Source organism: Nelusetta ayraudi, unplaced genomic scaffold (assembly GCF_046127955.1).
Source record: "Nelusetta ayraudi isolate G7.1 ecotype Tasmania unplaced genomic scaffold, CSIRO-AGI_Nayr_v1 ptg000063l, whole genome shotgun sequence".
NCBI lineage: Eukaryota > Metazoa > Chordata > Actinopteri > Tetraodontiformes > Monacanthidae > Nelusetta > Nelusetta ayraudi.
In genome coordinates, this window is record NW_027466113.1 from 3,520,258 (window position 1) to 3,546,243 (window position 25,986).

The 25,986-nt window shown below is 46.7% G+C and overlaps 1 protein-coding gene across 1 annotated transcript; it reads left to right on the top strand.

The window, feature by feature from the left end:
* The first annotated feature begins 158 nt into the window (after positions 1–158).
* Positions 159–24,993, top strand: mtbp (MDM2 binding protein). Its single transcript, XM_076041147.1, has 23 exons — positions 159–376; positions 688–771; positions 871–944; positions 1,134–1,291; positions 1,572–1,630; positions 2,322–2,466; positions 3,141–3,255; positions 7,081–7,200; positions 11,334–11,428; positions 11,534–11,600; positions 11,849–11,966; positions 12,386–12,562; positions 14,172–14,285; positions 15,546–15,704; positions 18,269–18,362; positions 18,463–18,624; positions 19,322–19,417; positions 19,530–19,802; positions 20,522–20,727; positions 21,951–22,054; positions 23,308–23,421; positions 24,357–24,422; positions 24,511–24,993. Exons 1-23 carry the CDS (start codon positions 316–318, stop codon positions 24,547–24,549), a joined length of 2,700 nt encoding a protein of 899 aa, XP_075897262.1. The 5' UTR covers positions 159–315; the 3' UTR covers positions 24,550–24,993.
* The last annotated feature ends 993 nt before the right edge of the window (positions 24,994–25,986 follow it).

Consider the following 25,986-nt stretch of genomic DNA (forward strand, 5'->3'; position numbering starts at 1 on the left):
AATCTATTCTTCTATTTTAGTCGACTTTAAATATTAAGATAACTTTCTTTTTTTTTTAAAGTCAGAAATGTATTCTTTCTGTATTTTATTTATTATGCAGCGACAAAGCAGTAGTTCGGTCGCTGTCACATAGGTGGCGGTAGTAGACATTGTGCGCTGTTGCCGACCGACAATCTTGTGCAAATCGAAGAAGAAGAAGTACTAGAAGGATCTGGTGGGAAATTTGACAGCGCTCGAAGGAGTACACCTAAGTTGTGATTTCATTTTAACCCCTTAAACAAACGCACCGGTCACTTTGACGAACTTTTCCATGACATGGACCGATACGTGTTGGTTCTGTCGTTTTGCCAACGTGATGACGGCCAGTCGAAAGATTGTAAGTTTGCTCCTTGTAAACTTGGCTGCTATTTTTCGTTCTCGCTAACATTCACGCCGCCGAACAGCTGAAGCTCACTATTAATTTAAAACAAACGCACGAGACAAATAAAAAAACCTTGTTGTTCACACAAGGTTCATGCCACGTTAATAACTGTTATGTTATTAAAATGTCGCTTATTAAAATGTGTGTTCTCTCTGAACCTGGGCTTCAGCTCCATGCTAACACCGGGAGGCGCTGCGATAGAAATGGAAATGAGATGTGTGGTTTGTTTGTTGCGACGCTGACAGCTCGGTAAACATCACCTACAGGTCTGGAGCCAGTCAAGTACATATACGACAGACTTCTCGACATCTCGTCGCAAGAATCGACAAAAGGGTCGTCTCCTTTTCCTGGTAGGGGATAAAAACAAAGACGTGTTTTTACACTGCGAGGCTTTCCCACTGCCGCCCCTCTCACTACGTCTCTGTTCCACCATGTCGTCATTTCTTCAGCTTGTTCTCTGAACGGAAGCCCAGCAGCCCAGCGGTGGTACTTTGCTCTCCAGGCATGCCAAGGACAGTCCCAGGTTATAATCCATCTATTATGTCATTGAGCTGTACCCAAATTATTCTCTAAAAGGCCTTTGAAGAAAGTAACAGTTCACTGTAGACGCGGAAAAGTGTAAAACCTCAACTTCAAAAGTGGAGACAGCACAGACATTGTGTAGGATGTTGCAGCAGTCTTTGATACAAGAGATGTTTTGCCCACTCTCTAGTTTTGCAGCGTGGACTGGGAAGAGCTCAGGACCAAAATTCTGAACCATGACAACGAGGAGGAGCAGCAGCAGCCAAACACTTTGGAGTTGTGTCTCAGCTCTCTGAGTAATCAGGAGGCTGCTGCTGATCAAAATACAGAGCAACCGTCGCAGGCAGAGTGAGTGACGAATAACATTCTTTTCAAAAGCTCCATTGGCCTGATATGTTCTTTTGAAGTCACAATATGTTGAATTTCTGATAGAAAAATATCTTATTGTCTTGCACTTGTCAGTTTATGTAATGAAATGTATATAGTATGTTTTGTATGATATCATTTCAAATGTTTTTATTTTTTTTAAAATTTTTGCTGCAAGTAGCAAAATGCTACTGCATCTTGACAAGCTTCTGTGCTCTTATCTAAATTTATCTAATTCCAATATCTAATATCTTCTGAGCAGACTCCTGGAGGAGGCTACGGAGGGACTGCACTTACTGTCAGACAAGCTTCCACCCCCAGGTAATGTTACAAATTCATAAAGGTGACTTTATAATTAGATTATTTTCCAGCCCGAAAATTTGTTACAGCCTGAGCAGCTCGGCTCTTGTCCGCTTTAATGAAACAAACAGCAAGAGCCCGGAAAACTTTAATGGAGTGAGAGGTGTGTTTTACATCTCAAGGCTTGGTCTCAAGTGACAGCTTTGTTGTTGTCAAAGTTAATGAGGAATTCCAACTTCTGAAAGCTAAGATCCTCAGCCATGTGACAAGAATACGATCCAATTTCACGCAATTAGTTTTTGACAATCTGCCTGCAGCAGCCCACAGGAAGAAATGGTGGCCTACTGCTCTTCATAAATATTCACTCACCACCGGGAAGCCGCGGATGCTTTATAAGTACCTGTTTCTTCACAAGTCTACCACCTGAGGCGATATTTCACTTTTGTTGCAGAGCTCCTCAGCAGGGGCTCTGGAACAATCCGTCTCCATTGTTAGCAGCCCTGTGCTGCGGAGGTGGAGTCGCTCCTGGCTTCCGAACTTAACTTTGACAAATCTTGATTATCAGAGTCACCACGAGGAACCTTGAAAAAGAAAGAAATGGTGTCACTGGAAAAGCAAACGACTTTAACTGACCTTCTGTGGTGTCCTGAAGGGAAGTCATGTCAAAAAAGTGATGGTGAACCCCCCACTATTCCCCCACCTCTCCCTCCAGGTAAAGCCTTGTTGGATGTGCTGCTGTTGGGCTCCGTGGAGGAGCCGCCTCCTGTCAAAGACTTGCTGCTTTTGCTTGGAGCCCTCAAACACATGTCCTGCTGGCATTCTGCGAAGATCAACGTCGTCACACAGAACCCCGCTGGGTGAGCTGAACAGAAAGAAGAGTTTGTCTTTATCTTGATTTCATGAGTATGAAATGGCAATGCGCAAAATTGGATAATGTGGTTGAGAAATGAAAATTATGTTTTTGTTACGGTTGGAATTTGGAATTGTACAGCCGCAACGTTGAACCCACTGATGGAGATGTTGATCATTAATGTACCGTTCAAAAGTTCGGGGTCGCTGACTCATTTCTACATCATAACCAGTTTTATGAAATAATTATCTTGAATGCTCTGCGACCACCATGAGTTCATGAAAATCAGTTAAGATGCTCTTAACAAGTATGTGAACATTTTTTTTCACATATATATGTATACACATATATGTATATATATATAAATATATTATTTATATATATAATATATATATTATTTATAATATGTACACACACACACACACACACACATACACACACAAAAACATGCATTCACACTGCTCAGTATTGGCCACTAGGTGGAGTTACAAGAGTGCAAACCAGCAGCTGTTCTCTTGCAGTCTGAAAGTGTGGACAGAAGCTGTCATGTATCTTGCATTATTGCCATATTGACTGGCTCAACAGTGCACCTACCAGACATCAAGATGCCTCTTCCTGACTGTAGATGGATTGGAAGAGTCTCCGTGTCTTGGTCACTGAGCTTTGGACGTTGTTGCACAGGTGGCAGAAAGTGGCGTCCTACTTGAACGCCAGCGTGGCTGAAGCGGCCGGCCTGCAAGGCTGCGTGGACCATGAAGAAGTGTGGAGGGGAGCGCTGGTCATCAGAGAGAAGAAGGTAGGAACCTTTGTATGTCGTGGCAAAACTCACAGTTTACCTTTGTCTCGCACAAAGTGCTGCGCTTCTGTCCCTTGTGAGTGGCTGTACAGAATATCGATTCCTAAGTGACAATTTTATCCAGAGTTGATTCGTTTTGCTTGATAACACAATATAATGGTTACTCACAAAGGCAGGACGGTGTCGGCGTCGCAGGGCTCTGGGGGGGAGGACCACCAGTCTGGCTCATTACCAGGAGAAAGATTAAATGTTGTTTATTTTTGACTTTGAATTATTAAGGCGCCTCGGCTGCATAAACAAGCCCAGTGTTACCAGTGATGTGTGAGGAGGCCTTCCTACGCGGGAGAGCTGATTTGTGTGCCAAAGAGAGTGAGACGTTTGTCTGTCACACATTTGAATGAATCCCTTTCTGCCTTTGATGGGCTGCGGCTGATGAAGGAGAAGGTGTCTGCAGGATGACAGTCGAGAGGATGAACTTCTTTTATCCACTGAGCTGCCGTTTCTTTTGTACTTTTGTGCGTTGTGCAACCCCCCCCCTCGAAAAATACTGCGGAGAACATAAGAAAAATCCGCGTTCTCTTGAACTTCACCGGTTTGTTTCTAGCCCAGGGCTCTTTTGTGTGTGTGTGTGCGTGTGTGTGTGTGTGATGAGCGCGGCGCACCGTGGAGCTTCTGCACGCTGGTAACTGGCCCCTGTGAGACCACACGCACAGCAGCGTGCAAGTTTTTTTTCAAGGACCTTGTGTTCTGGGGGCACAGTTCCAAAACCTGATTCATGCCTCGGGGTGAGGTTGAGTTGAGTGGCACTTGAAGTTTCCAGCTCCAGTTTGATTTCCAGCCAAAAAGGACTGGTGCTGACGCCTTCTTTTGTTACCCGGCTCTTTTTCTTTTTTCTTTTTAATTGCTCAGCTTCCCATCAGGAAAAAAAAAAAAAAAAAAAAAACGCAGAGAAGATTTTGGCCTTTTTAATTTGTTCTGACTTCCTCGCAGGAACGAATCCTCAGACGCTCATTTTAGCATAAAATCAGACTGGTTTAATCTGGTCCCGGTGACTGGCACAACTGGACCCCGGACCACCACCAGGCTTTGTTCAGTCTGTGCACGAGGGTGTCTTTCACACATTTACCCGGAAATGCAGCGACTCAGTGGGCAGCAGTCTGCCTCCGAGCTGAGCGTGTGTCACCGCTGGAGGTCAGCAGGGGGTCATGGGAAAGGGCCGGACCTCCCTGCCTGGCCTGATGCCACCTCCTCCGCCATGCGGTGCGCGGCTATCTATTTCCGACTGGGCTTTGGCAGCAGCAGCGCACGTGGAGGACGCCCCTCCGGCACTTCATCTTTGTCAGGGCGGTGTCGGCGCTGTATTGCTGCAAGCTCCATGGTTTTTTTAGGTGCTGTGTTACATTTTAAATAGGCCCCATATTATGCAAATCCCATTTTGACTCCAGCCTGTCAATTAACTCAGCAGAAACTGGAAATGGTTTTTACTTCTGTTGCTGGAAGCACGTGCCGAAAGACACATTTCTAGTAGGAATCTTTCTGGACATTTGTGATGTCACGAAGGGCACTCATGTCTCTCCTAACGACCCCCAATCAAGGATTTGTTCCACCCACGGAGAAGAACTCATAGTCATGTGGAAGTGTCCAACAAAGAGTGGGTTTTTTGCAGGAAGGTAAAAGCAGGGTTTTGTAATGGAGGCTATAAGGAGACAGATTAGTCACGTTCATTTTTCTTGACTCAAGCCTTAAGAGAAAAAGCCCATCTGATTGTGGGGAAATATGGGACCTGGAAAGCGGATTTAGATGGAACTGAGATATTTTAATCTTCATATGATGTTGTAATTGTGATGCAAAGCTGCAGGTAGGTTTTTGGGTGCTGTCACATTAAAACACAGAGATGGTTTGCCCTAAGGCTTATTATTTTTTTTTATTACTATTATTATTATTATTTTTGTCCTGCTAATCTGTGCAACAAAAAAAAAAGAAATCATCGTCGGTCGACGAGTTTGGCAAAGCTCTGGCTTAGCGTTGCCTCTGCATGGGAATATTAATGACACTTCAATGACTCTGTTTTTGCCAGTCCGTCCTGTTCCGTCTTCCCGCTGCGCAGCAACAACGCTACGCTCTCGATTTTTGATCGCTGCCATCTTTATGGAAATGCTCTCATTAGCCCCGCAGCTATCTTCCAGGGCTTGACCTTTGTTATCTCCTCTTGTACTTGAGAGTGTACTTAAGTACCGCTGGACTTTGGCACTAAATCCTCGAATTCCGCCGTGCACGCTGGGTATGGAGTGAATAATGCTCTTGAGGCTGAGTGAGAACAAATCCCTGCTGCTGGGCACCAAGACTTTGTGGAAAGTCTTCTCAGAGAAGCTATTGTAGCTGCATATTGATGTCCTTGAGGGGGAAAATACACTGGTGTGTAAGTTTCCACTTGTTTTTCTTGAGTTGCCTTCGCTTCACGCAGCCCTACTCAGCGTGGCCACTGTCAGATTTCTTAATATAATAGGTTTATCAAAAATCAGAAATCATTTTTTAATGATACGATCGCACCTTTCAAAATGTTGAAGAGCCAATATAACTTTATTGCCAAGAACTTGGGATACGAATTATTGATTAATTAATTTTAATTTTAAATTTAAATCGATCGATTAACGATTAATTGATGTGCGCCGATTTTTTTTTTTCTTCCTGTGCAAGGAACACATTATTTAACCCTTAAATAATGTTGAGGGACCAATGAATGTGACCCATTTTTACATTAGAGAACAGTAAAAACACCCTCAACATTTGTCCTCTGACTTTAATTTCAACTTTAAAAAAAAAAAGGGTAGGTATATTATGACATCACAGAGTCTACAGGTGAATTGCTCTTTCCTGCCACTACACTGTTATAATGATATTAACTATTTAATTTAATCGATTAAATTATCAATCGACAATGAATCAATAATTAATATTGTTAACATCCCTCCCAACAACTCAAGCACAAACATTTCTAAAATAGTAAATCTATTGAAACACATTGTACGTTCTTAAATGAAACAGACAAGCAAACTTTAGTTTAAGCTTCTCTGGTGCACAGTTACCATAAAATTGTTCAGAATTTGTTGTTTTTTTGAACTTAATGTGGTAAAGGCTATTTTTTTTTTTTTTTTTGCAATCTTTTTGAAAATGTTTTTTCTCCCTTAGCATATTCCAATAAATCCCTTTAAATGTTACACACTGGCCCGTTTAAGAGTTCCACCAGTTCTGGAAATGAAAAGAGAATACATAAAAAATATATATATATATGACAAAGTAAATCTCGGAGTTGCCTGAAGGTCACAGATGGTCTCTTCCTCTCGGTCAACCCGGTCTGCTCTCTGGCACCACAGGCCACCCCCCCCCCATCTCCTTTACGCCTGCACATGTGAGCGCGCTGCGGAAGGAAGGCGTGCGGCTCTCCTTCAATAAAGTGACCTTTTCTAAGTTACTACTCTCAGAAGCGAGTGGGCTGCAGCTTCACTCAGTAGAAGCCTTTGAGCTGGAGAGCGCTGGAACAAAGAGGTATTCCCAAAGGCGGCGGAGGGGGAGGAGTGGTGGTTTCTGCGATCCACCACTGCTGTTTTTATTCAGCTTACACAGCTGTACAAGCCGTTGTACATTGGAGGCCAACGCGCGATGCGGTGGGACTTTGGGAGGCTTTTGTTTTTCTTTTTTTTTTACCTGCAAAACTGCAACAACAAGACAGAGCAAGACTGTTTTAAACTCCCATCAAAAGTCTGAATGTGTCTGCAGCCTCGTGACCTTTTCTCTCCTCTTTGTTTGTTTGTGTGCTTGTGTCAGTTTGTGTCCGAGCTGCGTTTCGATGGCTTCTCCCTCCGCCGGCCGCTCCCACTCCACTCCAGCTTCCTGCAGGCCGCCGCCGCCGCTCCCTCCTCCACCGACCAGGGACGCCTGTCTGAGGTGAGTCCTGACTGAGCTGCCACTTACTGCACTTTTCCCAAATTAAAACCCTCAGCGCGGCGCTGCGTTGTGATTGGCCAAGTGTCAGTGACGGCCACATAATTGGACACAATTGCCTGAAATGGCCTCGGAGGGAAGTTCTCTTTGTCAGCCTCTGCTTTGCCGCTTTGTTCGGCTCTTAAGCGACATGTCGCTTCAATCCACCACGACAGTCACCAGTGGGACACTTGCTATTCAGCCATTGGATATTCTCAATATTCAACATCTACATATTCTGTGGCAGCTCCTGCAGGGTTGACACGTTGTCGCGGCGCCACGGCGGACGCGTTTGATTGGTTGGTCGTGGTGCCAGCTGACATTGGGAACCAGCGTCTGCCAGTGAATTGCTGCGCCGTGGCTGAATGGTCACGAGGCTGCTTTCAAGGTCCAGTGTGTGTGAAATTGTTATGGAAGCCCGCCTGACAAAGCGTTTGGTGTTCGGGGCCACTGCCAGGTGGGCTTCCGTAGAAAATATTGGCACAGGATGGCAGCTAACTAGGAGCAAGGCCCTTATTGCTCTATATGTATTCTTACAGTATATAGATGAGAACTGTTCTAAGGGTAGGGTAGGGGAACATCGGCCTCGTGCAATACACTTTCTTCCCATTAGATGGCACTAAATCTCACACGCTGAGTCTCAAAGAGTTGCGTTAGCAAGAAGAGGGAGGGATTGTTGTGAAGTTTTTGCCCTTTACTGATGCTGATGTCCTTTATAAAAACAACTTTAATGACAACTAACAAGCTGTGCACGGCTGAGCACACAAACAGTGGCACAGGTGTTTGTAAAAAAAAAAAAAAAAGAAAAAAAAAGCAGCACATTAATTTATTCTCTCCATTGTAATGCGTCGTCCTTTTTTTTATTTATTAATACTTATTTCTTGTTTTTAAGGTTATAGTTTTTCTTCAGCTTCCATGTCGTGTCGCTCCGTAACAAGGCCAGATCTAGTTGGGTCGATTGATAAAAGTGCTCCATTTTTCAGCGCCTTATTGATTTGCCCTGGGCTTGACTGGCGTCTGGAAAATGACAACAAACAAGCGGCGGCAGCAATCATCCGACTGAAAAACTGCTGGAAAAGCCGTCAGAGGACTGTGAACACCGCTGATGGGTGGGATGTTTTCAAGTCGGGTAAACAGCGAGTCACACGAGAGCAGCTCCCATCCCTGACATCATTTCATATGCAGGCAGCGGTTCAGAAGTTCTGCGTGTCTGGAGCCAGAGCTGCATCTTATTGAACCGTCGCAAAACAGCCCCGGCAGTCAGAGCGACGGCTCGGCTCGTCCCGACAGCTGCTTGCCGTCGCTCTTCACCTCATTATTTCCTGTGTTTTTCTCATCTCCGACCTGCCAGAAGTTGCCCGCTAGAGCAAACAGCCTGCCGGAGTTCCGCAACGCAGCCCCTGTTCCCGCTCTGGCAGTTTGCAAGAGGAGGGAACCAGGAGCAGTGAAATGTGACTGAATCAGGACTCCTGAAACTTCAGCCACTCCTCCACCTTCAGGAGATGTTCTGATTGACAGGCTGCCGAGAGGATAATGAGTTAAATTTCACTGGGCACCAAACCTTCCCTTTAACCTCCAGTGCGGCACTCATCCTACCTGCGGGCTAGGGCCCCACAAAGAGCTCCATCTCCTAATGATTTCTGCTGGCTGGAAGGAAATCACTTCAGAAGGGGTCACTTCCCGCCTGCCCTTTAATCGCACCAAAGAGGCGGCGACAGAGGGAGCCGACGATCAATCGGATAATAACGCCCCCCACCCCCCAATCACCTTCCAAATGACGGTCGACTCCTTGCGCACGTGATGAGCTTGTTCTCGAGGAAGGAGCAGCGCCACTTCGTCTACTGTCTATTGTCTTTTCTCTAAAACTAGAGCTAAAAGGGGCCGTTTAAGACAAATTTTGTTAAAAATTTTCGAAAATGCGTTTACACAAAGCCATTTTCAAAAAATGTTCCCATTTACACGGATACAGTGGAAACGACTGAAAACGATGAACGATGTAGTACCTATGCCAGGCCTCGTGTGGCGCCGCAAGTTTACTCCCTGAAGGTGGAAGAAGGAGAAGAAGAACACCTGGCGAAAACGTCAGCTTTGTGTAAGCGCCAGGCCGAACGGAATAAATAAATGTTTCTGGTAAAACAGGAAAAGTTGAAGTCACGCGGAGTCCATTTGAAACGTCTCCCAGTTTTTACTGAGATTGTTTTACGTTGATTTGTCTTGTGTTGATATTTGCCATTGACTAGAGAAAGTTTGCGAGTGAAACTTTAAATCTACAATTTTAACATCACGCACGCACACTGCGGTGTTCAATCGGCTCGATCCTAAAACATCGTCCTTCCACGTCATTGTGTCGGCTAAATATAGACGACAAGAAGTGGTGTGTGCCGTATAGTAACTCAGAGTGACTGTAAGCTTTACATTGTCTAGTGCGTCGGTTGTGTTGTCCTTAATCATCTGCTGCTCTTTGCCAGGTTGGCAGCGTACAACGTATCTGCGCGTGTCTGCTGCGTGCTCATTATTCAGTTAACGTGGCAGAGCGCCGCGTATGTGTGTGTGTTTAGAGTTGACTTAAGAGTGCTTTGCTGTGGCTGTTTGATCTCATCACGTCTCTGTATGAGCAGCAGATGGCGGCGATTGTTTTGAGTTGGAGGAAAAAACCCAAAGCACTGAGGAGAATGAAGGAGTCATTCCCCCCCCACACACACACACACAGACCGCTATGGAAACTGTACACTGACTATTTCGACATTTCTGCACAGTGTTGAGTCTTGAAGGAAGTGATGAAGCCACTCGGTGGGTTTACCTGTGTGCGTGCTGCTTCACGTGAGGGAGTAGCTCAGGGGACAGAATGTATAAACCACACAGCCAGTGTGTAACACCTCACAAAAAAACTTGTTCCGAAGTTGCATTTGAGTGTTTTAAAGATAATAGGACAAAAGCAAAGTACCAAATTCCAGGGATTTTCAAAATTGGAACATATCTGTGGGGATTTTTCACAGAATAACGGGAAAATGAACAATAATGAATGGAAATGGAAAGTTGTATTAACTATTAGTGGTTGTAAAACATTTTGCAGCGTATTCTGGGTAAGAAAAACAAAACAAAATGGGTGGGTTCAAGTTCTACCCTGCGGTGTCCATTTCTTCATCACGTACAGAGAAAACCTTGAACAACATAACAGGACTGTCAAACTGCTCACGATGCCAAAAACAAAACGTCATACTCGCTCGGGTGTGACACAGCTTGTACAAACGACGCGCCAAACCCAGAGTTAACTCCTCTCCATTAAGTTTTTTTTTTTATTTAAAATATTTTTGGCTAATTGTCTGGCCTAACATCTCACGGATAATTTCTCGAAACCCTTCACAACCTTGGTGATAAATAGGTGGGAAATGTGGAAGGCCAAGTCAGTTGGAAGTTGGACATTTACACGTTTTCCAAGTACAACATCTGATACCCAGAATTGTGTTACGTTCCTTCTTGTTCTTGTAACTCTTCTCTCCAGGGTGCTGTAGGTGTGCTTATTAAAAATAACGCTGCCGTGCACCCTCCCCAACTGTAGGGGAAGAAAAAAATGCCTCAGCTCTTCGTTAGGCGAGAAAAGAATCTTTGTCTTGCACCTCTGTCTGGCAACAAAATGTGTCTTCAGACATTTCCCCCTCTCCTAGTTACGGTGACAGTTGAAAGTCACGTGCGTTGTTTAATAAATCAGTCAGTTGGTCAGGCCTGCTTGAAAATGCACATTCACTGTCTTTAAAATTTACCTCTGTTTGTGATTTCAATTGATTTGTACTTTTAGATGAACAACTTGGGAAGTGCAGCAGTGTGTGATTATGCCCAACCATCAGTACACTTTGTGATGCCAAGAAGGGCTGATTTCCATTAAAATTTAAGTGAAGGGTGGATTCATTGCGTTGCGGGGGTTGACTGAAGGTCGGGAGAGAACAGCGGCGCTGGAATTTCATCTCGCTGTTCTAATTCTGGATCTCACCGCTCTCTGTCTCTTTCCTTGATGGAGGTGTTTTTGTGTGATGGCCCTGTTGTTTTCGCCATCATGGTCACTATCAGCCTCTAACTGCACCATCTGTCCGTCTGCACAGGTCTTCCATTACTACACGTCGGCCCTGGAGTTGGTGCAGCTGGTCAGTCTGACCGACCTGCCCGGCTTCCTGCTGTCTGACAATGAATTTGAACTGTATCCTCACTTTCGAAAGCCTTGTTGCCGTGTGTGTGTGTGTGTGTGTGTGTGTGTGTGTGTGTGTGTGTGTGTGTGTGTTGTTCCTTCACAACCAACTAACAGAGGCCTGACTGGGGAGTCTGTGAAAGCCAAACTCCTGCTGGACCAGTTGAGGTCACTGCGTGGAGAGGTATTGCATTTCAGGTGGCGCCCCCACCAGGTCACTTTATTATCAAGTCAACGAGTGTCTCTGTCTTTCATCTTGTCTCCTGTGTGTCTTATTTATTTTTAATGTTTATTTGAAAGGGGCAAGCATACTAATAAACAATTGTACTTAATATGCATCGGTTAGCAGAGCTGCTAATTTACCATCTCCCCCGCTGCAATCTCGACAATTCCTCTCTTTTTTAATCTCGTCCCTGCGTTTCTCCCGCCCAGACCGCAGCCGTGTTCAGCCTGTCTTGCAGCGTCACCGCCGTGGCCCAGCCTGCAGCGGGCCAGCTCAGCTCCCAGCGCTGGAGAGAGTCCATCGCCCGGAGGCAGCGCTCCCTGCCTGGTACGGCCGTTTGTTGTCCCCCGCGCGTGTCTCGCATTCATCGCTGCAGTCGCTACACGGGCGACTGTGCCGCGGCCAAATCACCTTCTGGTGGGAACTAAATTGCTAACAAGGGCTGCACTGATACAGGTATTAGAAACCCTCTGTTGGGAGGTGGACTCAGAAGTGGCGCTGAAACAGTTTGGCGACACACACGCACTCCAATCATATTGTTTTTTTTTAAATTTTGTTCTGGTATTTTGATATGGTGGAAAATGGACAAATGTACCTGCGTAACATTTCCAACCGACAGTATTTCAAATGCAAATGTACGGACGAAATAAACACACTTTTACAAGTGCAAAGATAGAAATCCATATTTAATTCCACGAGTAAATGCTGGACTGACGTTAAGCCTCCCCTCTGTCCGTCTCCTGCAGTGCCTGACGTGGAGGTGAAGGGGGAGAACGCTCACTACTTCCTGTTGGTCCAGGGCTCTCAGGATGCTGCCGGTGGAGCGTGCAGGGTCAGGTTGCTGCACGCAGACGGGCAAATCAATGGAGCCGCTACCATGGCAACCGTCTCCAATTTACTAAGAGTGAAGGCACCAGCTTCAGGTACATTATTTTGTTCTCAGCAGGGTGCGCATGTTATTTATTTATTATATTTATTGGTGTGTGTGTGTGTGCGTTTGCGGCGTCAGTATTCCGGTGCTGCGTTGGCTCAAGCTGAGATCATCATCATCTGATAGTCTGTTTGAAAGATTTTAGAAAATGTTTACTCAACTTAATAACTATGCTGCAGGGGGTTTGAACGCCCCCAGAAAAAAAAAAAAAAAACTCTTTCGCGCAGCACGTCCCAATTAGCAATGAACCATTTATCTCATAAATAATTTACTATTGGCTTTAGTGTACCTAAAAAAAATAAAAAATAAAAAAATCAGTCGGCTGGTGGAACTGAAAGTAGTTTCAGTTGCCAGGCGGAACTCTTCCTGGATTTATTTTCCTCTTTTTTTTTTCCGGACTGATTGATGCTTTCGACCATGTTGATTAGTACGCGAGTCCGTTCTTCTGCAGCTTTCTTCTCAGACTTTCCCCTGCATACGTTTTTACCTCCCAAAATATCTCTGCTCTGTCCCCCCTACACCCCCTCACTTGGCAGGTTTAGAAGTTGCTGCGTCGTAATCAGATTTGAAGTGCACTCGTTTATCTACATTTAGAGGTTTGGGAGTGTCTACCAGTGATTTGTTTTCTGTCAGTAGAAGCCCTTCAAATGTTCTGTTTTCCTTCCAGGAGCTTCTCGGCTTGATTAAGGCGCAGACTTATCTGCTTTTATTGACAGGAGTTGTGGGGTTTGTCTTTTTTTTTTTTACCGTGCACTCACCGTACATCAGGAAAAGGCCCAGCTGTCTGTTTCTCTTTGCGCTACCTTCACCTCATTGCCAATATCCAGAAAAAAGGGATAATAACAGATGATGCAATGGCTCAATGATAAGTGTCCTTCTGTTCAGAATTTCAGGGACCCCCTTTTTTCTTTTTTTTTAAACAACACAACAAAAGCTATTTACCAAACTCATTCTTGTAATTGAACTGGCCCCATATTAAATGAAAGGTTAATGAACAGGACCAAAGACTAAGCACAAAACCAACCTCTGAGTCACGCCATAATTCTCTTAAAGAAGATATAACTGTTTTATTTATGACCAAATTTAATTCGTGGCAATTCAGTCGGCTGGTATATTGATAAGCGAGCAAACACGTTTCTTTGCTGCTGCCAGAGAAGCTGGACAGACTTTGTGTGTGTGGCTGATGTTTCCTTTAGTTCCCGACCCCGAAACTCACCTTCCTGCTAGGGGTCCTTCACTGTTCTCCGACGTTATGGGATGTTCAGGAGACCCGCTGTGCTGTTGTGTCTCCCGGGATTCTGCTGTTGTTACCCTTTTGATGCGACTCCTCCGGAGACGTTTGCGAAAATTCCTGTGAAAAGTCGGCAGCGACTCTGAAAAGTTGCCCTTGGTATCACCTTGACAGGTTTTTATTTTTAGTTATTTTGATATTTAGAACCATTTTCAGAATGAGGTTAGAGTGCGGTGCTTAAGACATCATAAAATGTGATGGAGCCTGCCTGCGAATTGAAGACTGTGATGGAGCCTGCCTGCGAATTGAAGACTTGCAAATGCAGCTGGAGTTTAATCCTCGACGTCTAACACTTCCACTGTTTGACCAGGAGGGGCAGCGAGACGCATTCTGGACCCTCTGCGCTGCCTCCAAGGAGATGAACTGCTGAAGAGGGAGAGGAAGTTGAGCCAGGTCCAAACACTAGTACTCCAACAATACCTCCGTAAGTAATACAACTGAATGGGACTCACTGTGTCTTCATTTCATACAGGGTGTCCCAAAAAAAATTGACATCATTTTAAAAGCAGTTATCTTGAAAACTACCAAGTCTAGCTCAGTCACAACTGGGTGACCGTGTGCGAACATATTCCAAGACGCAAAGTGACCTCTCTGTTCCTAGTGAGCGGCATGGCTCAACCTGAGAACAGAACAAAAATAAAACATTCAATATAAAATCTTGATCTGTTTCTGTACGTTTGGTGAAGATTTGAGGTGATTTCTACAAGAATTGCCAAAATGATTTGCCTGTATTTACAATTGTTTGTGTTTTCCTTCCGTAACAGACACACAAATTTTGTAGATGTTTTCTTCATCCCTACACGTCTGTTATTGAAGAAGAATACTCACAATCGTACCTAAGTAATGTATTTCGCGAGACGGTGGTTTGACCGTGTGAAGCCACATTCATCCAGTGGCTCTTTGAAAGGAACTTCAGGCCTTAACGAGATTCATGCTTTGTCTCGACAGGACATTAAAGTTGGCAGAGGCGTTGTGTTGTTTCCTTTCAAACAGCAAAACTTTGAAGCGTTGTAGTTGTGTTTTTTTTTTTTTTTTTTCAACAATATCGTAAACCAGAAGGGCGCCTTTGTCTTCAAGGCTGCTGTGCGTCTGCGTAGGAGGAAGGTGTGAGCCACAGAATGAAATTATCCCCCACTCGCTCTCAGTTTGCGCGCTCGTAACATTCAGCAATTTCTAATATCTAATATCTCATTTTGCTGATGGAAACGAAGGTTCAGCGACCGTCCGTTCATTCCAGCTGTCTGTCGTAACCGCGGGTAATCATCGTGTCACGCATCAGTCAGGATGAGGCTCGGATAGGATCAAAGCTTTCGTCACGAAACGAAGGCTTTGAAGGGTGAACAGTCGTTTGATTCCTTGATTTTTTTTTAGGGGGATGTGACTGTTCTGGGCTCCAACAGAACAGTCGCAGAAAACGCCGAAAAATAAGAAGGGAATTCATGCAAGAAAATTTTCTCGTGGCAATTTTTTTTTTGTCTTCTTCTTTTCAATCTCAAATGGGAGATATTTTCTCCGCGCGAGAGGCGGCTCATGAAAAACCAATGAGCCTCGTCAGCCGCCGGGTGCCCAGACTTGACCGTGTGTGTGTGTGTGTGTGTGTGTGTGTGTGTGTGTGTGTGTGTGTGTGTGTGTGTGTGTGTGTGTGTGTGTGTGTGTGTGTGTGTGTGTGTACATGTGCGTGCAGGAGAAAGAGAAGAAGCGTCAGGCTCCGTCCCCGTCCATGAGCTGAAGGCCATTCTAAACGTGGCCAGGAAGCAGTATCTGGAGATGATTGACTCCACTCTGCCGTCGGTCGCCTCCTGCCTGACCGAGCAGCCGGAGGAGGCGGCTTCAGGCGGTTCAGGTAAGACTGAGACCATCCAGTAGCAGCACTAGCAGTTTGATTCCACTGGACCTCCTGAACTGGACTCTGAGTGAGAAGACGCTCCAGCTGTCTGAAGCATCTCAGGACCAGCATTTTTGTCCTCATCATGAAGTTGGGACCCAAATTCACACTACCAGTCAAAAGTTTGGACACACCCTATGAATTTAATGTCTTTTCTTTCATTCTCATGACTATTGACATTGCAGTTTGTCACTGAAGGCATCAAAACTATGTGTGAACACACATGGAATTATGTAGGAATCAATAAAAGTGTAAAATAACTCAAACACGTCTTATATTTTTAAATTCTTCAAAACAGCCACCTTTCATAAAAAGCATATCTAGAGTTATTGAACGTGTTTCTCTTTTCTGTGTAATTACATATATCTTTCTCATGTTTTTGATGTCTTCACTATGTATCTACAATGTAGAAAGTACGAAAGATAAAGAAAAAAACAGCATTAGCAAGCATTAGATAATGTGTCCAAACTTTTGACTGATAGTGTATTCCACAAAAAAAAAAAAAAAAAACCCAGCCCACTTTCTGTCATGTCTAGTCAATAAATTATAGAAATTATAGAAATTATTGATCTGAATTGCGTGCCCTTCAACATAAATGCCTGACATTTTCTTTATAAATATATATAAATAAATATATTTTAAACAGGGAAAATTATCGAAATCAAAACAGCTCCGCAGCCCCAAAGTGTCTCTCAACCCACCAGTTGAAAAAAACGCTGCTCTGAAGCTCCTTCCAAGACCGGGACGCACAGTGAACAGTTTGCAGCCTCGTAGCAAACTGCTTGTGTGTTCCAACATGTTTGGGATTTGTCACACAGCAGCATCAGGACCCGCTTGCAGTAGTTTTTATTGGATGATGTCGCGATAAAAATAGGCAAATATATATATATTTTTTTTGGGGGGAGGCGGGGTAGTTTCAGTGCAAGCCTGCAGCCAGGGCTAAATGTGCCGCACGAGGGCGGAGCTTGATATTAGAAACTGAGCTATGGGCCAAACGGGGAGGATTCAGCAGCATTAAAGCTGTTTGACTCAGATTGCCCACATTAAATTGTCTCGCGTTGAGGTTCAGCGTGCGAACGCTTCCCGTCTTGGTCAGACGCCATCTGTTTGTACCTTCCGGACAGCGCGCGTGCTCCTTTTCCTCACTGAGCTACATTCCATTCTGCTGCCATGAACGATGGACCAATCAAATGACCCTAACAAGTTGTGAGACTTGTAAAAAGTAATAATGGGTTGAGTGAAAATGTGAGGGGTTGCAGATCTGCAACCCCTCACATTTTCCCTCCCCCTACCAACACACACACACACACACACACACACACACACACACACACACACACACACACACACACACACACACACACAGTCCACCTCTGCCTTGTGCTCCGAGGATGAATTGCCAATGATGGCATTAAACCTTCCTCACAATGCAGAAGGATTTATATTTTTTCTCGCCGCCTCAAGGTGTGAAAGACTTTGTGGACTATTAAACGGAAAAGCTTCAGTTTCCTCATGCAGCACAGTTTCCACCTCGCCGCCGCTGCCGCCGCCGCCGCCACCGCGCAGCTTAGCTCTCAACTCCTCGTGCACAATGTAATTACTTGTATCTCCTCCGTCAGGCAACAGGAAATCATTCCAAGTGCCGACTGCCACCTTGGCTCCCCGTGTGTTTATGTTCCCTCTGCGTTTGATTCTCTCTGTTCTGTTTCTCAAACGGCTTCAAGCATCAAGGGTTTAATTTATAGGGCTTCAATTTAAAAAAAAGAAAAAGAAAAAAAAAGATAAAGTTTTCAGCACATTTTGAAAACACGGAAGTACGGGACGTTGGCGGGAAGATCAACATGAGTGAAGTTAGTAGAACTGCAGCAGGGGTGCGCAAACTTTTTGACTGGAGGAGCCACAGTAGCTTCGTTTCCATTATAGTTTTTCGCAAAATAAAAGTGACATTTCAAAAAATTTCGACAAAGCGCAATTGCGATTTGCAGGTGTTTCCATTGAATGGCGTGAAGCGCGTAAGCCGTAATTCTCGTAAAATCTCTTCCGGCGAGAATTACGTTTGTTTACGTTTGTTTTTTAAGTTGCTGTCAAGAATGGCTGCTATATTTTTCTCTTTGATTCTTGTAAAAAAAAAATTCTGTCTCCTCCTCCGTACTTCACGTCCGGTGTTGCGTAAATGCGAAACAATTGTTTCCATGGCAAAAGTTTCAACATAATATTTCTTTGAAGCCCCGGTGTATTTAGCTCTTTATTGAAATGGCTCTTAAAACACTGAAATGATGGATGAAATGCAGCTATGTTTCAACTTACTAGCTATTAATATAATTCCTTCAAGTTCGGTGGGCCGGATTAAAGATCTTAACGGGCCACATTTGGCCCACGGGCCGTAGTTTGCCCATGCCTGGACTAAGGAGTGAGGTGTGTGTGTGTGTGTGTGTGTGTGTGTGTGTGTGTGTGTGTGTGTGTGTGTGTGTGTGTGTGTGTGTGTGTGTGTGTGTGTGTGTGTGTGTGTGTGTGTGTTGCAGGTTGTGCGGCTGTCTGCCAGCTCCAGTCTGACTGGCCTGAGAGCAGCGTCCTGCTCAACGTGGAGAAGCTGCAGAGGAGACGGCAGAAGAGGAGGTGCCTCACAACTTTGATCCGATCCGTCTGACAGCTGCCGTGTTCTCTCGCTTCGCCGTCTTTTATTTCACTTCTTTTTCTCCCCCCCTTCGCTCTTAAGATTTGGTCTGCTGGGCCCCGGCTCCAGCGACAACCTCCTGGGTCCTAAAGACAGTCAGCAGAAGGCGTCGCCCGCTCTGCTGGACGCCAGGGAGCTCCTCAAACACTTCACGTCCGAGGGCCAGCCGGCCGGGGAGCTGCAGCCGCTGGCTGTCAGCAGAGGGTGAGTTGTCTCACTCACTCACTCACTCCTCAGCTGCAGAGATTCGCACAGTAGTGTGCCTGTTGCCGCTGGTGGTTCCTTAATGAGCGTTAATGAGGTGAGAGAGAGACACGTCAAACAAAACCAAGGCAGTACCAGTGAGAGATGGTTAATAGTGCTTTAGGTCCAGACTGGAAGCTGTTAACGCACTCATTCATTTCATTTGACAACCGTTTTTTTCTGTCTCCTCTGTTTTTTAACCCCTGCCCCTCATCCCATCCCTCCCTCTATCCACACCCCCCCCTTCATCCTTCCTTCCTTCACTCCGTCCATCCATCCCTCCCTCTCTTCCTCACTCCCTCCATCATCTCTCCATCCCTCCCTCCCTCAATCCCTTCTTCTGTCCCCCCTCATCACTCCATCCATCCTTTCATCCTATTATCTATCCTTCTATCCCTTCTTCCATCCATCCATCCATGTCTCCATTCCTCCCTCCATCCTTCCATCCATTTGTCCCTCCATCCTTCCATCCATTCCTCCCTCCTTCCATCCCTCCATCCATTCCTCCCTCCCACCATCCACCTACCCATCATTTCTTCCTCCACCCTTCCCTCTCTCCATCATCCATCCATTCCTTCCTACATCCCTCCCTCCATCTTTTCATCCCTCATCCATCCATCCATCCATTCCTTCCTACATCCCTCCCTCCCTCCGTCAGTGTCGGTGTGTTGCAGTTGTCAGGTGATGTCTCTCCTGGGAGGCTCAGCAGGATGTGCTTCAGGAAAGCCTCGTCCTCCCGCTACCACGGCCTGGAGTGAGTGACGTAGTGAGAGACCATCACACCTGCTGACTGACTGGCGACACCCTCCATCTCCTTGTCATCCAATGAGTTTCTTCTTCTTCTTCTCCTCTCAATGGAATCCAAGGTTCTGTCTGGACCAGCAGCGCTCGCTGGACCGGGACCAGGCCCTGGCCAGGCTGCAGTCGCGCCTGCTGCGCTGCGAGACCCAGACCACCTGCTCCAGGGAGCCCGGCGCCCTGACCTTTGCCCTCAGCCCCGCCCCCTCCCCCGCCGTGGCCTCGGAGCCGGGCAGCGTCCCCGACGGAGAGACGCTGCTGCTGCTGCACAACGCCGACGTGGCGCGGCTGAAGCGCCGCTCGTGGGACAAGGAGGCTGCGGGAGGCCCCGCCCACAAGAGGTAGGCTCCGCCCCCTCAGCCCAGCGGCTGAAATCTCATAACCGCCTCCAGAGAATTTCTTTTTACAAGGAGAGAGATTTTTCAGAGGCGGAGCGTCAGCGTCACCACGGAAACCAGCAGCCACCTGATTGGTTGGATGAACGGCGCTCAGCAGGAGCAGCATCTCCAGCTCCCTCTCACCCACTCATGTGACCCACATGAATGTATTCCACACTTTATTTCTCACGGGTTGAATAATTGTTTGAGTTTGTCGCTTTTTAGAAATCAGGCAGGCAGTCAGTCAGTCAACCAGTCAGTCAGTCAGTTAGTTAGTTAGTCAGTCGACCAATCAATCAGTCAGTCAGTCAGTCAGTCAGTTAGTTAGTTAGTTAGTTAGTCAGTCGACCAATCAGCCAGTCAGTCAATCACCCAGTCAGCCAGTCAGTCAGTTAGTTAGTTAGTTAGTTAGTCAGTCGACCAATCAGCCAGTCAGCCAGTCAGTCAGTCAGTCAGTCATCTGAGAGTAAAGTCACATCACTCTGAATGGTGTTTCTGAACTTACAGTCTGGTGACATCACACAATGTTGATGCAGTCTTTGTGTCTTTGTGTCTTTGTGTGTGTGTGTGTGTGTGTGTGTGTGTGTGTGTGTGTGTGTGTGTGTGTGTGTGTGTGTGTGTGTGTGTGTGTGTGTGTGTGTGTGTGTGTGTGTGTGTGTTGTCTGTTGTCTGTGACGAACCAGGCTGGCCAAGTCGGAGAGCAGCGACTCCCTCTGCTCCCAGAGCAGCAGCAGCTCTGGGCCCCAGCGGGCCGGCCGCTCCCTGCGGACGCAGTGCACAAGGTCGCGCTCCACCTCCACCTCCACCTCCAACTCCACCTCCACCTGCTCCGCTCCAGCTGCTGCAGCTCCAGCTGCTGCCGCTCCAGCTGCCAAGCAGCCCTCGGCAGGTGAGCAGGCAAACCGAGTCGATGCATTGAAGGGATTGAACAGAGTCGCCTATTTAGAAACAGCTGTTTCATCTCCTACCACTTATCACCTGATGTCTAATCGGCCAATTACCTTGTTTTGGGTCCATATAAAAAGGTTCACTGTTCTTTTTTAAAAAAAATAAATTTCAATGTTGGACTGCAACTTTGTCCAAGTTTGACCTTTTGGTCCCACTGTGCGTTTGAGTTTAACACCACTGCTAGAACCACCTTACTGACTGGAGGCAGTTGTGTGTAGTCAGCTCGTGTAGTCCCATCCCCGGTGTACACAATCTATAGGTACACACGGCAACAATCAGACAGTGTTTTCTCTGGGGAGGCGGGCCGATCAATGAAATAATGACATTATAATTGACATATTCCATACATTTCATTAGGCCACTCCTGCTAATTGGAAAGCGGCATTAGATGAATGGATGCGGAGCTAATCCACAGAATGATTGCAGCTGCTGCGCACTGTCGGGCCTGGACCCTGCAGCGGGAGGCTGGACTCGCCTCTCTCATGTTCTCCTGTTGCAGTCGGACCTAATGAGGCGCCTTAATGACCCACCATCAGGGTGGGTGGAGGAGGTGGAAGGGGGGGGGGGGGGCTGGCAGCAGCAGCAGCAGCACAGAGTGACTGGGTGTCCGTTCTCATAGCAAATTTCTATTATGCTGTATATCATAAGAATCTGTGTCAGTGCACTCATTATTCAAGCAAAAAAAAAAAAAAATCACTAAAATGTCTCATCATGCCACTGAAAGAGATTTTCCCAATTAAGCCGTCCAGTCCTGTCATCACAAATCCTCAGGATTTCTGAATATCCTCCTTTAAACTGCTTTTATAATGCAAAAAAAAAAAACTCCATTTGGTTCCAATTCTGCAACAAATCCCTAAAATTGACGATAAAAGAAGACGCAGTAACGCTTCAGATTAGCGTTTACCATTTACTCGCTAGTAAATAGCAGGCAAAGTAGATCAGATCAGCTCCTCATGAGTCATTATGAAGCACTCATTCATACCTGATTGGGCGTGGCCGTATTCTACAACCAGGAAGTCCAACCTTCACTCCAACCCGACCTCATAGCTGGTCAATGGTGAACACACAGTGTGCGACGACTGCGCCACCTCCGCTTCTGTGGTGCTTTGCTGCGTCGACACCGACGCTCATCCTCCTTCTCTGTCTCCAACTGGAACCCTCCAGACCTGGCAACCGCCGGCAACCCGAAGCCTCAGCAGCAGGACGCAGGCAGTGGCCCCGCCGAGGAGAAGGCGGCCAAAGAGTCGCGATCGCAGAAGCACAACAGAGTGAGTGTCCTTGTCTGCCTGCCTGTGTGTGTGTGTCTACTTTTCATAACAGTATTTTCTGCAATAATCACAAACCCCGCAATCACTGCCTCTTTTGTTTCCATACCTGACATATCCATTACTTTGAAATGGCTGGAAATAAATCAAAGCCTTGCTTGGTGAGCAGGTGTTTCCACAGACGGCCTTGTCGGACAGAGAAAACAACTCAACACAACACAGCACAACACAAGCGCGACATTCTGCCAATGCAAAATTGCAGCGATTGTGAGGATCCCATTAGACGTCGTCCCCGCGATGTTCCCCTCCTTTCTTCCTCTCTCCTTCACCTCCTCCTCCTCCTCCTCCTCCTCCTCCTCCTCCTCTTCCTCTGCTGCTAACTCGCCGTCAGAGGCGCGGCTGTGCATTAGCCTCGCCGGAATAGACACATTATGCTTTGTGTGTGTGTGTGTGTGTGTGTGTGTGTGATGGTCGAATGTGTGGGCTGAATAATAATAATGTCATAGTGGGAGCCCTTTTTAAACACTGCGCCATTATCATATCACCTCCCGCCTGCACACACGCACACGCACACGCACACACACTTTTACCCACTCTCATCTTTTATGTTTCTGTCATCAGTGACTGAGACACATAACACACACACACACACACACACACACACACACACACAGTCTTAGAGTGTCTCAGTCTGCTTGGCGTCCTTGATGTTCCAGGTGTGATCATCACTGTGTAAACCAGCTCATGGTCCCGACCCCAGTGAGCTGCACAACAGTTGCTCCTCTTCACCAATAACCATAGAGAGCTTCACTTAGGACACACAGTAAAAGCCTGCCACTCCTCCTGAGACAGTCAGACAGACAGACAGACGGGCTGAACGGCAGCGATGATTTCTCTGATGAGATTAAAGGCGGAGGAGTTTATTTCAGGGAAGCGTCGCCCGGCGCCGCCAATGCCCAAATACGTTCATCTGTCACCACGCGCCGGCGTCGGCAACGTCTGCAGGGCGGAGGGTTCCCAGCCAGGAGGGAGGAAGCCTCGTGGCCTCGCAGCCTGGCAGAGTGGGCGGGGAGCAGGAACGCGCTGTGACCCTGCTGCTCCCCCTGTTGGTGGAGATGAGCTAAAATTAGCCTCTCTAAAGCGGCATAGCGTCGGAGCAGGAGTATTTTGACCGCGGTGTTGATTTGAGTCTGGTGTGTGTGCGTGTGCGTGTGCGTGTGCGTGTGCGTGTGCGTGTGCGTGCGTGTGTGTGTCAGATGCTGCTGGAGGTGGTGGCTAAAACACTGAAACATCACGGGATCGGTGCCGAGCACGGCTGCTTCCAGGCCTGCAGCAGGAGGCTGTTTGATATCTCCAAGTTCTACCTCAAGGTGAGTCCTGCCCCCCCCCACACACACACACACACACACAGACACACAGACACACACAGTCCTCTCCCGCTCTGTGTGTGTGGGGACGCAGCAGGCACGTGCCGCAGTGTTTTCTCCACCTCATGCTGCGTTTTGTCCGGATTCCTCCACAACAAATCGGCGCCTTCATCGCTCCCTCTCTCAGAGACACCCTTTGGTTTCTGGTTGTTGCCCAGCCAACAGTCCAGTTCCCCGACGCCCCGGCGACTCGTAATTGGCCGTTTGAATATAAACAGCGGCTGCGTCCTCCCAATCCCAGACTGCTATTATCTATAATTTAACTGCAAGCAATGCATAATTTGTGTGAGAAAACCTTCTTGTAATACTAATGGCTTCTACTAGTAATATTTATTATTGATACACGGCTTCAGAACTTTGCCGTCCCACTCTGTGGTGGCGCAGCTGCACCTGGTTTATAGTTCAGTTTAGCCCTTTGTTTGCAGCCTCCTGCTCTGTTGGATCTTCCACACCAGGACGTGTAACCCAGGGGTGGGCAGACTTTCACAACTGGTGGGCCCACAATGGGTTCTAAAATGTGATAGAGGGGCCGGAGCAGCAGCAGATGGATGGAGTGTTTTGGTGACCCTCCTCAGAAAAAACTGATGAAACGCAGCTATTTTATGACTTACTTATTATTAATATAACTTCAAGTTCAGCGGGCCGAATTAAATAACTTCAACAGGCCACATATGGCCCCGGGCCATAGTTTGCCCACGCCTCGTCTAAAAGTCTACCTGAGAAAGTGGAACAGGCGAGATGAGGGGAGACGAGACGGTCTCTTGTCACCGGTCGAGACGTCGGCGTCCAAAAAAACAAACCAACCACACTGAGCAGAACCTGGAGTGAATTCTGGCACCGAGCGCTTTCTTTCTTTCTTTCTTTCTTTCTCTCCTCAGGACCTGAAAACGTCCCGAGGTCTCTACGAGGAGATGAAGAAGGCGGCGGGCAACAACGCCAGACAGGTAGGCAGCAGAGACTTCCCTCTCCGTCGTGGTCGCCCCCCCGCAGCCTGCTGAAGGTCTGCCTGCGCTTGTGCTTGTGCCTCTGCAGGTCATTGACTGGGTGCTGGAGAAATCCTCCAAGACGTGAAGACGGTCGCCCCTGGCTTATCGTGGAGGAAGTAAACGGCGCAACAGCATTTTAAAAGAAGAGGTTGTTTTGTTTCCCAGTTGAACAGATTCACTGTGTATTTTATGAGACTGATTTTCTTTTTTTTTTTTAACCCGCTAATCCCCTTTTAATGAATGGAATCCTTTGTTTATTTAACAGTCCTTGTTTTTTGTCGATTGTTTTATGCTTCTTTTCTGTTGTCTTCCGTCTGCTTTGCTCCCCAAGTGAGCGCCGCTCTCGCCGAACCTGTGTTTTTTTTTTAAGTCCGCTTTTTTACCTCGTCACACCGTTTCAAAACGCCACAATAATTTGATGCTTTTTTTTAAAAGGTGTATTTTATGATTTGATGGGTTTGGTTGTTTTTTTGTTGTTTGTTTTTTTTAGCTGTTTGCGACACAATAAAATGAAAGCGGCTCATTACAACCTGAGCGGGACGCTTCCGTCTCTAAGAAATATCACTCGCACCCGTCAGTGGGATCGAAGCTGCAGTTTAGAGACGCTGGGAACAGCGCAGCACCGCGCTGATTATCAGAGGCGGCCAGTCAGCGGGGCGGCGCGGACCAATCAGCAGTGGCTCCTCGGGTTCCTGGAGGCGCGCTGCTGTTTTCTACAGGTGGACTCGCCCCCCCCGGTTCCTCCGCCTGGACGACATCCGGTGATGTTGAGGTTGTCCTCAACGTCAACTCGCTGTTGACATTTATTCCTCCTCAGCTGTGTGTCAGCTGGGATGGTGATGAGCTGTGGGAAATTTCAATAGAGGGCCTCGTGAGAAGCAGATTGATTAAAAGGTCCAATATGAGGCAAAACTCGCTTCACTACTTTCAACTGTGATGTGCAGCCAGAGAACAATCGCTCATTTTTACTTGCCATGCGAAAAAAAAAACCCCAAACATGCAGTTCTGCACAAAAGCCCTTTGTGATGTAACACTTGGTGCTGGTGTCCTTCCCAGCTGAGTGACGACACGTCCCGTATTATAATATAATAGCAGTATTATAAGAACTGGATATTGGACTGGCAATATGGCGGCGAGCCAATCTTTCCCAGTGGCCACTCGCGGTATTGCAGCAAAAAAAAAAAAAAAACGACTGTGAACCGGAACGTGAGTCGTAATAAATCTTTCTATTGTCGATTTTTCAGTTATGGTCTATTAGTCACACGTGCTGCGTCTCAGCTCGTTCCGATTGGCTGCATCATGACATGTCTTTAAGTGACCTTCTCCAGAGTCGTTCTGATTGGCCAAATAGATCATGTGAGTTACAGAGAGGCATGATGGGCCCATTAATGTGGAAGTCAAAAACTTTGTTGTACGTACTGGGTGAGCAACTTCACTGAAATGAATGGGCCGCCATCCTGGACCCTGGGTTTATTTATTACAAATAACGATGCAAGACCCCTCCATTGGGTTTCACAATAAA

What these genes read in the sequence shown, in the direction of transcription:
- mtbp (XM_076041147.1), top strand. Translation starts at nt 316, where the DNA reads ATGGACCGATACGTGTTGGTTCTGTCGTTTTGCCAACGTGATGACGGC. An exon ending in TCTGACAATGAATTTGAACT is followed by an intron (nt 11,429 to 11,533) that starts GTATCCTCACTT and finishes ACCAACTAACAG; the next exon opens with AGGCCTGACTGGGGAGTCTG. An exon ending in CGGGCAACAACGCCAGACAG is followed by an intron (nt 24,423 to 24,510) that starts GTAGGCAGCAGA and finishes GTGCCTCTGCAG; the next exon opens with GTCATTGACTGGGTGCTGGA.